General features: G+C 48.6%; 1 protein-coding gene across 1 annotated transcript; it reads right to left on the bottom strand.

Moving 5' to 3' along the window:
* Positions 1 to 7,990, bottom strand: LOC146335821 (lipocalin-like). Its single transcript, XM_084821021.1, has 6 exons — positions 7,775 to 7,990; positions 6,261 to 6,388; positions 5,153 to 5,223; positions 3,893 to 3,985; positions 1,643 to 1,744; positions 1 to 334 (listed from the first exon to the last, which is right to left on the bottom strand). The coding sequence occupies exons 1-6, from the start codon at positions 7,868 to 7,870 to the stop codon at positions 306 to 308; spliced, it is 519 nt and encodes a 172-aa protein (XP_084677147.1). The 5' UTR covers positions 7,871 to 7,990; the 3' UTR covers positions 1 to 305.
* Between the last annotated feature and the right edge of the window lie 2,101 nt (positions 7,991 to 10,091).

Consider the following 10,091-nt stretch of genomic DNA (forward strand, 5'->3'; position numbering starts at 1 on the left):
GATGAGCACGCACTAACAGCTTCATCTAGGACAGCTCCCAGTGTGGAAGCACCCTGGGGTGCACGTATTAGATGGGTCGGAGGGAATCTGAGGAATTCCATGTCTGTTTCTGTTTACAGTTTCATTTGTACTGATGCTGGAAAGACACCCTGGGCATTGTATGCGTTTATAGTTTCATTTCTTTCTAGGCTGATGATACGGACAATAGTATGATTGATGAACTGGTTGAGATTGTTCCTTCCGAATGGGTTGGTTAGCAAGTGTGGTTGGGATTCACCCTCGAGGCTGTTGGTTCTAGGGCTGACCTATGATATTTTGGGCTCCTGGCATGGAGCTGTGGAAAGAAGAGAGATAGCATCATTGTAGCAAGATGTGGGACTGGGCCCAGGGAGCAGAACTCCACAAGGCTGCCAACTTTTTTTCTACTGGCCTCTGAGCCTGTGCCGTTAACAGCAGCTTGTTCTCAGTTCCTCTCTGGGACAGCCTGTCAAGGACCTGAAGAGCGCCATCCTGTCTCCCCTCAGCCTTCTCTTCTCAAGGCTGAACATGCCCAGTTCTTTCCATCTCTCCTCACAGGGCTTTGTTTCCAGTCCCCTGACTGATCACCTTCGTTGCCCTCCTCTGAACCCTCTCCAGCTTGTCTGCATTCTTCTTCAAGTGCGGTGCCCAGAACTGGACACGGTACTCAGATAATGCTAGATAATGTGAACCTTTTTAGCACTATTCAAAGAATGCACAAATATTGGGAGATAGGCACCCGGTGGAAGCGTTTGGTCAACCGACTTGGTAGGCACCAGAAGCCGTTTGTTATTTCCTGTCCTAAGACAGGCATGATAAGAGGAGGTGAGGCATCAGAGTGTCTGGCTGTTTGAGGGCTTTGAAAATACCCCCAAACTGGTGTTCAAACAGAGGAAGAATACATGTTACTTCTGACAAAGACTTTTGAAATGGCCTACTCTAGGGATGTAGGGACTGTGTGAAATCTGCTCCATCTGTGTTTCATGGATTGTCAGGCACTTTTTGTTCCATCGTCCACTCACAGATGGATGCAATTTTTTTTTTGACATGCAGAAAAATATGCAAATAATTCTGTAAGAGGTTTCATAAGAATTTACAAAATTTACCTTAGTATGTAACATTTATCGTACTGTCCCCCATTCCATTCAACTTTTCCTGAGCAGAAACGTGAGCATTTTCTTACGAAGAAATATGCATAAATTTTGGGACAGTAAAAAAAAAATGGAAGTCAGTGGACTCCACACAGCCTGGGGGGCGGGGTGCTCCGCAGCGGATTCTGCAGGTCGGATTCTTAGAAATCCAGGCCCATTTTAGTCTGTCTCGAATGTCTCCAGCATCCGCAGGCCACACTACCAGATGCCCATCTGTCTGATTTGTACATTCTTTGAACAGTTCTGCATTGTGTATCATGGAAGTTCAATCCTGTGTTATTGCATTTCCCCTTGCTTTTGTTTGTGGAGCTATTGGTGCTGCTTTGACACATATCCACCCTTTGTTTGTACAATAAACTGCACATTTTATATTGTTATATTCAACAGTTGGGGGCTTTTTAGTGTGTAGATATATTGCAGCCTGCTTCCCCGCAGAACAAGGAGTGGTCGTCCCCGGGGCCGACCGTGATTACCTGCTAGGCGTGTGCGGAGAATCTTGTCTGCGGGGAATCCCAGGTGCACGGCAACTTCCTTGAATTGTTCCTTCAGATTGTCAAACACGTTGGGTTTCCTTGCTGAAGACCCAAAGAAAGAGTTGCATGAGGGGAATGATGGAAGTGGTTTAGAGATGTAGGAGAAATCCTCAAGGGATTCAAAGGAGTTCAGATTTCTACGAATCTGACCTGTGGATTCCTCACTGGACTGGCTTTTTCCTGAGTCATGCCGATTCTGCAGACCTGCGGACCGCGTCTTTTTAAAAACTTTTGCGGGGGATTTACTCAAATGCACACTTAGAATCATAGAACAGTAGGGCTGGAAGGGGCCTATAAGGCCATCGAGTCCAACCCCCTGCTCAATGCAGGAATCCAGGTCAGAGCACCCCTGACAGATGGCTGTCCAGCCTCGTCTTGAATGCCTCTGGTGTGGGACACCCACCACCTCCCCAGGTCATGGGCTCCATTGTCGTCTTGCTCTGACACTCAGGAAGTTTTTCCTGATGTTCAGCCGGAATCTGGCTTCCTGTCACTTGAGCCCATGATTCCGTGTCCTGCGTTCTGGGATGATGGAGAAGAGATCCTGGCCGTCCTCTCTGTGACAACCTTCCAAGTAGAATTATAGAATAGTCATAGAATAGTAGGGTTGGAAGGGGCCTAGAAGACCATCGAGTCCAACCCCAGTACTTGAAGAGTGCTCTCTTATCTCCCCTCAGTCTTCTCTTCTCAAGGCGGAGAAGGTGGGCCATGGGATCCATGGGATTGTCAGGGATGAGGCCAATCCCCTTGAGAAGTCTGACAGCTCCAACTCTGAATCAGAGTTGGAACAGCTAGATCAGAGCCCAGGGGAGGGATCTTCCCTAGCGTCTAAGTATGGAGTGAGTAGCTACATATGCTACGAGTGAGCTTTCTGTGCAAAAAGGTGCTCTTGAAAGCGGGGCAAGGAAGCTTACCACAGGTGGGTGGGTTACTTTCTGGAAGTAAATAGCTCATGAGGAGATGGACCTACACAAGGGTGCTTCTGAACCTAGCTGTAAGCCTAAGGGAGAGGCCCTCCTGAGATCATGGGTAGGAGCTGTGACTGAGAGCAAAGATGTGATTAAGATAACAGAACTAAAGCTATTGCTAGGAAGAATGTTATACGGAATAAGATTTTGACACGGTTGACCAGAGATGTCCTGACAGAATGAGAAGGCTACCAAAAAAGTCCTATAATCCTCAGCAATCCTGTTTTCTACCTAAACATGCATGGGATTGCACCCTAATTTTACCCAGAAATATGCTAGCCACTGTTTCTATTATGCTTCTAATCATCCTAATTGTGCTGTAAGTAGTAATGTATTTTGCTTGTTTCATCACTGCATATTTTTGTCATTCTCTGCTGTTGTACCGGCTGATACATTCTGGTCTCACTTGGTGTTATTTGGCTTGAGGGGAGCTCCAGGGACTCGATGGCCTTAGAGGCCCCTTCCAACCCTACTATTTGATACTATTCTATGAAGCCATATGTTGATTCTTGGAGCCCAGAACGCTCCATTGGGATTTACAGATCTGTCGCTGAGTGGGGTCTGTCCAAACAGCACTGTTTTCTCTCTTGGCCAGGTGAGTCACAGACACAGCTGTTCAGGTAAGGGAAACAAGCCAGTCGGATGGAGTGGGAATGGTTTACCCATCCCGATTCCAGGGATGTTCTGAACAGAGAGCAGCTGAGCTGGTGGACAGCGAATCTGCGTGCACAGGGACCCCTGGGCCTTGTGGTTTAGAGAGGCAGAAAGCGGTGTGCTTCCCCATGGGGCAGCATGTGCTCCCAAGCCCCAGAGTTCTTTACTTCCTCGTGAGCTTTCCTAGGCACCACCCTGCACGCTGCTGCTGCCCGGCAGTGTCATCAGGACTGGGATGGTTAGACCAATGGCCTGACAGTACAAGGCAGTTTCCAATGTTCCTGCGTCAGGGACACTGAGATCCCAGGACCAGTGAAAGCCAACAGTGCGAATAGGATTTACAGGCCCCACAAAATAATGCATCAGACCCCCAGTCTCCAGGGAGCACAGAACAGCTGATGCTAGATTCTAGGCATAGGGAATCAGGTCTGAAAGGCATGTGTCGATGTGCTAGCAGTGCTGCCACATCTGTCCAGAACTGCAAATTGGGTAGCCAAAGGTCTGAGGACCTTAAACAAAGAGGCCTGCAGCCCACTGAGGTGTGCCCATTGCCCTCTGTGACACGTACCGTAAAGATGCAGAGACTGGAGGTGCTCTTTCTCACTGTGAAGGAAGGAGTAGGTGTTGTAATCCGTCTTCATGATGTGAAGGGTGAAGTTACCTTCATTTCCAACAGAGTCACAAAAGGCACGTTAAAGGTGGCAATGCCATATAATTTCTAGACTTCTGTGCAGTGACCCTGCCCTGAACCGCGTGTTAGAAGGGGAGCCAAAACATTCCCTGGAAAATTCTGCTGTGGTCTCAAATGCATCCATTACTCGGTGCCCCCTGGACCACGGAGGGCTCAGACAATGCTGAGTCTCCCCTTTCTCTGCCAGTATGCAAGCAGCGATGTCATTCTTGGGGGACCACCAGAGAAAATGGAGGTGCATCCTTCAGGGTAGAGGGACTAAGGCTGCCCCTCCAGTCTCAGTCCAGAGAGTAACCTTTGCTTTGCTTTGCTTTGCTTTGCTTTGCTTTCCTTTATTATTTTTCTATTCCGCCCCATAGCCGAAGGTCTCTGGGCGGTTCACAAAAATTAACAGTTTCCCAGGTATCAGAAAAGTTTTTTAAAATCAATTTTGAATGGAACAGCAGAACAAAACAAACAAACATTGGAGAATAATGGTGCAGTGGAGCCGGGGGCCACTGGGATGCAGCAGCAGCAGCACTTTTTTACCAGCAGGGCCCAGGATCAGCGGCCGCCTGCCCCAGGCTTCCCACGGAGCTCAGCTGCTGTCCTCCCGTTCGTTCGCTGTCCCCTGCAACGATGTCTCGTTCCCCATTGTAATGCAAAGTATTTGGGGGCAGGCTGTGCTTTGAATGGGCAATTCCGACCCAGTCGCTTTACCAAAGACCTGCTCCTGGTGGAGGTGAGAACTGCGGGAACTGGCTTGTTGATAGGGACCAGTGCCGCTGCCTGCAATGTTGGACTTTCCCTGGGGGCTGCAGGGGCTGTTGGGATGAGCGCCTGCACTTCCAAATTGACCACTACACCCCTGCCGGGGAAAGATGGCTCTCATGCAGCCAAGGCTGGAGAGACAATGTTCAGAGGCGCTAAAGCTGGCGTGAGGGCGGCTGGACTTCCCACCGCGCACACTCCTGTTTCTGTTCCTTTGCTGCCACGGCGAGCTGCCCGTGAGTTTGAAAGTCTGTTTGCAAGAGGAGAAAGTGGGACATCGGTCCATGCCAGAAGCGGTGGATCCACTTCTGCAACCCCCTCTAGCACGCCTGGAAAGAATCTGCCCTCGAGTCCAGGCCAAAAGGACGGGGGAAAATCCATACTTACGAGAAGTTATGTATTTTCCAAGCTGGTCAGTTGCAAATAGGCGATACTTTTTCCTCCTGCATTTTTCCTTTCTGGAAAACAAAGAGTCATCTCCAGGCTCCCATAGCCAGCAGACCCCGCCCCATTACATTGTGTTCAGCCCAGCCCAGTGATCTGTCTTGTGTGGGCCACAAGCCACGGCATCGTGGTAGATTTTGAAGTCCAGGAGCGCTCTCTCTCTCAATCTCTCTCTCTCTCTCTCTCTCCCACACACACACACGCACACTCCCAAAAGCAGCAGCACATCGCACAATACCCAGTTTATTAGGACCAGCATGGCTGCAGCCCTGTGCACAGTTCCCGGGGGGTCAAGCTTCCTTGAAGCCAGCAGTGCTTGCCTCTCTGACTGCAGAGGCCCAACTTTCAAAGCCACACTGAGCTTCAGCAAAAGACCTTGGGCCAGCTGAAAGGCCTCCCTTTAGCGTGTCTTCAGAAGGGCATTGCACAGAAGGCCTTGGCTCCGCCCACCACTGCAACGCGGCCCCGAGAGCTTTTCCCAGCTGGAATGCGGCCCTCAGGCTGAAAGAGGTTCTGTACCCCTGGTTTAAACTGTAGTGCCTTCCTCCTCCACCTTTATTGAAGTCAAGATTGTCTAGATATTCAGAGATCCTTGCGCCCAAGGGAAATGGGGCCATACAGTTTTGATTTCTTTCAACTAGAGCTGAAACAAAACTTTTGCAAAAACATTCAAAAACTGCAAAATTTGGTACATGCATTTTGAAACTGGACTTCACCTTTCCAAGTTGCTCTTTGATTTATTTGATTCTTTAAACAATGAACTTCTAATGTAACTCATCAATCAATGTGAAATGATGCTTGCAACTGCAAAATCATTCAGTGCCAAATCAGAACCAGAAAATATTTGCTCTCCAATTCTGAGGAGCATTCTGAGTTGAAATGGACTTTGGGGAGCACGTTCATTACAACATGCTCGATTTTCTGCTCATCCACACTGGCAGAATGCAGTTCTGTGGGTGGAGAGATTCAAGTTATTCACCCCACAAATAATGCAGCACTGGATTAAGCTTGTAAAGGGAGTTGCTGGTCGCAGCAACTCCAGAGAACTTACTTTGGAAACTCGATGTGAGCAATCAGCTTTCTGCTCGTTCCGGCCCCAAATGTAACTGCATGGGCTACGTAACCTTTCAGCAGCCCATGACGTAACACCACCACTCTGGGATACCATTCCCCGGAAAACTAGAGAAAGAACTTAGGTGGTTAGCTAGAAAGGCAATTCAGTATAAAATGCAGCTAGTGAGATGACCTGCTCCCCCGCCCCACATTCCCTGCTCCATGTTGGGGGAAGGAATCAGTCAGAGACCCCCTGGGCAAGACCACTGAGCATGGAAGAGGTGTGTCCTCCAAGGAACCTGCTTGCCATGTAAGAATGGAATCGCTGGCTTGGCAAGAAGCGTTTTCCAGCCAATGCCCAGCTTCATCACACTGTGGAGGGGCCAAGCCAGGCAAGGGCTTCAGGTGTGGGGGGCTCACAGAAGACTGCATCAGATTCCATCCACAGCTAGTTAATATTTCCACTGATTGCCTGGGTGCTTGATTAGCCAGGTCTTCCAAGCTGACTTCAGGAGGGACCGTAGCTCAGTGGTAGAGCCCCCGCTTTGCATGCAGGAGGTCCCAGGTTCGATCCCCAGCATCTCCAGGGAGGGCTGGGAAAGCCTCCTGCCTGAATCCCTGGAGAGCTGCTGCTGCCAGTCAGTGTTGATGATACTGGGCTAGATGGACCCAGGGCCTGGCTCTGTCTAAGGCAGCTTCTGATGTTCCTATATTCGTATGAGCAAGGTGAGTTCAAGGGGACAAGAGCTCACCAGCAGTGAGACATGCACAATGACAAAGGCACTGCACAGGCTGAGCTCCGGGAGGTGTTATTCTACCTTCTGAGATAGGATTCTACCATGGGCATCTTCCAAGTTGTGCAGACCTGCAGGACTTTCTTTACTTTCCATAACTGTATGCAAATTTAGTCGTACGGAAATACATGTGGTACTGGTAATATATATGCCTTTTAAAAAGCCACACAACATTTTATACATCTGAGGTCTCTCTTCAGCCTCTGCTGTGTAGCACCCTTCTTTTGTGCACTTTTGTGTCCCAGGGCATAGTCTGAAGGCACATGAGGCAGCCACCTTGCTGAAGCTAAGTGGGTTTGGGTCTGGTCAGTGCTTGGAGGGGAGACCACCACAGGTAGGCACCTTGAGCTCTATGACGGGAGAAAGGTGGGATACACAGTAAGTGTAATAAATAAATAAATCTGCCAATTGACTGTATGCTGAGCTAAGAAAACTAAGCAAACCATTACATGCCAGCAAAAGTTATGTAAATTGCAGCAGAGCCTTTTGCATTCTGTTCCAATTGGGGAAAAAGTCTGATTTTGTCAATGAGCGGAGGATGGAACGAAAAACATCTGACAATCTGCAAAACACACATGAAAGGAATGAACAAAACCCGCACATTCCCCAAAGCGCCTGGCTGAGCTGCTGCTTCCTCCGGCACTTTTCTCTCTGCTGCCTTTTGCACTACGAAAGACCCAAAGAACCACCCACCATTTGGGCACCCCGCAGCGTTTACCTTCTGGAGGTCAAAGTCTGGCTGCGTTGGTATGTCAGCCGCAATGGGAAGCAAGCACAGCCCAGCCCACACAATGCCCAACAGCACCCCTTTCATCTCCGCAGGTGCCTGCTTTGCTCCAGCTTGGGAAGTTTTGCGAGGGCCGCTGAAGGTCCGTCTTTGTTTCTCGAGTACGCCTCACTTTATAACCTTCCATTGCTGTCGCCAAAGTTTATCAAAGCCAATCCAACCGAAGTACAAGGAGCCAATTTGTTTGATGATTACAGGATAGCCGAGTGAAGTTCGGAACTAACTGTGGGCACACTCGGAACATTCGAGAACAGTCTGCACTGTCCAGCACGCATCACCTCTCCTAAGAGACGATCTTGATCAGCTCTGCCTCTCTCCTTGCAGTCCTGTCTGTGGTGGCTCGTGATGAGCTTTGGCTAGCTGGATTGGGGTCAAATGCTGCTGAGAACCTTGCTGCCCAGTAGTGATGGGCCAGGTTACCACAAATGAACTAGCGATTTCCTCAGGAGGTAACAAATTCACCCATATAATCTCAGTCGAAAGTTCTCCTTTAAAACAACATCCCATTCTGTGTATACGAGTTCTTGTGCATGCATAATATCAAACTACATCTTGGAAGCTGTAGTCTGGAATCATGTAATGTGTCACGACATCATGCGTTAACACCGTATGTGCTCTTCCTGATCGGCTGTTTTCATGTGGCCTTTCTATGTAATGTTTACTTGCCAACTGGTATATGGAGGAGGGATAAATGGATCGGTTTACGGAGGTATATACAACCGACGTGGCTGTTTCTTTGAACACATGTTTGGTTTGTGGAAAGGGTTCAAATGCCAACCTTTCCCTAAAGGGTTAAGGTGATACCATCACATTTGCTCCTGAAAGACGGGGGTTAAACCAGCCAACTCAGCGCATGCACAGAAATGCTGTTGCTTATATGCGGACTGTGCATGCTCTGACACTCGCAATCTATTCCAAAATCAGTAACACATTTGTAGGACAGCAATCCAAACCAACTACAATGGTGAGCGTTAGGGACGCACAAGTTTTGACCAACAAGCCAACTCGATATGAAACGTAGTGATGTCCCCAGTGCGACCAGCAGTTCCTCCCCCACGAAACCTACCAGCCCGCCTCTGTTGACGTCTGAGGTCTGCCACCGTATACCACGCAAGCATGGCACCAAGCCATCAGGGCACGCTCCACAAGCTCATGGCTCTAAATTCCTAAATATTCTGTCTCCCTATACCAAGACCTTCCAGAGGTGTGTATTCCATGGGGGGCAGGGGGGATCAGTTGTTCATCCAAGACATCCGTCCCTTCCAAGCATTTGTGCAATTCTGCCTCTACCCGCTTCTCCAGGTCAGACCTCAGTGGGCCGGAGGCGCTGGTCACTCCTTGCCTTCTGGACTGAATAAGTGAGGTAGCCTTTTTTGATAGCCCCTCGTAAAATGATTAGCCACCATGGCTGCCTTTAATTTTTTTACTGGAAAAACACCTTAATTGTGTAAAATAACAACAACAACAACAACTACAACAGCTGATTCCTGGAGATGGCAGATTTGGCCATGGTGAGACATGCCTTGGTTACATTGCATTTGGACTCTTTTAATACACTCCGTGTGAAGCTGCCTTTGGAAACTGTTCCGAAACTTCTGCCGGGCTTTAAGGCTGCGGCCAGACTATGGGCTGTGCCACTTATGGGGAGCGTGTCGTGGCAGATTTGTCCTTGTCTTGAGACATTATGTTATGGGACTTGGCTATTTAGCTTTGATTGTGGACCAGCAGGTAACCATCCTGTGCATGTTCCGGGCACAAAGACGTCACCTAGGTACTGTAGGGCTACAATAGTCCTGGTACCGGAAATCACTTTTTAGAAATAGAGAACTCTGAGATCAGGTGTGTCTTTTCATCTTTTACTTTAAAACCTCAAACAGTTTCTACATGATTTACATTTGATTTAACAGCATGGAACCAATTTAAAACACCGTTTAAAACATTCTGGGCTTATCTAGGAGCATTGTTTATGAGGTTTAAAGCATCTTGCCCAATAATGTCTCTGAGCTGGGGGCAAAAAGGAGCAGAGAAGTCAATGAGGACAGCTGCCATTGTCCTTCAGAGGACAGATGCAGTGTCCGGTGAGAACCGATGTTGGGTCCTGTGAGGAACGGTGGAATGTCCTTTGGTTCCGGCTGTCCTTTCTCAGATTTAAATGATTTCTGATCAACTTCTTATGCATGCTTCCCACAATTTCTCCAACCATTAGTTACTATTTTTCCCAAAGTTCAGGGCTATCTTTTCGGGAAGT

This window comes from Heloderma suspectum, chromosome 14 (assembly GCF_057233095.1).
Source record: "Heloderma suspectum isolate Gila_16-S chromosome 14, 16-S_ref, whole genome shotgun sequence".
In the NCBI taxonomy this organism is placed as follows: domain Eukaryota; kingdom Metazoa; phylum Chordata; class Lepidosauria; order Squamata; family Helodermatidae; genus Heloderma; species Heloderma suspectum.

Coding starts and splice junctions, on each gene's coding strand:
- LOC146335821 (XM_084821021.1), bottom strand. CDS start 7,870: ATGAAAGGGGTGCTGTTGGGCATTGTGTGGGCTGGGCTGTGCTTGCTT. Junction 3,986..5,152: donor TGGAAAATACATAACTTCTC/GTAAGTATGGAT, acceptor TTGGAAATGAAG/GTAACTTCACCCTTCACATC. Junction 1,745..3,892: donor CCAGTCTCTGCATCTTTACG/GTACGTGTCACA, acceptor TTGGGTCTTCAG/CAAGGAAACCCAACGTGTTT.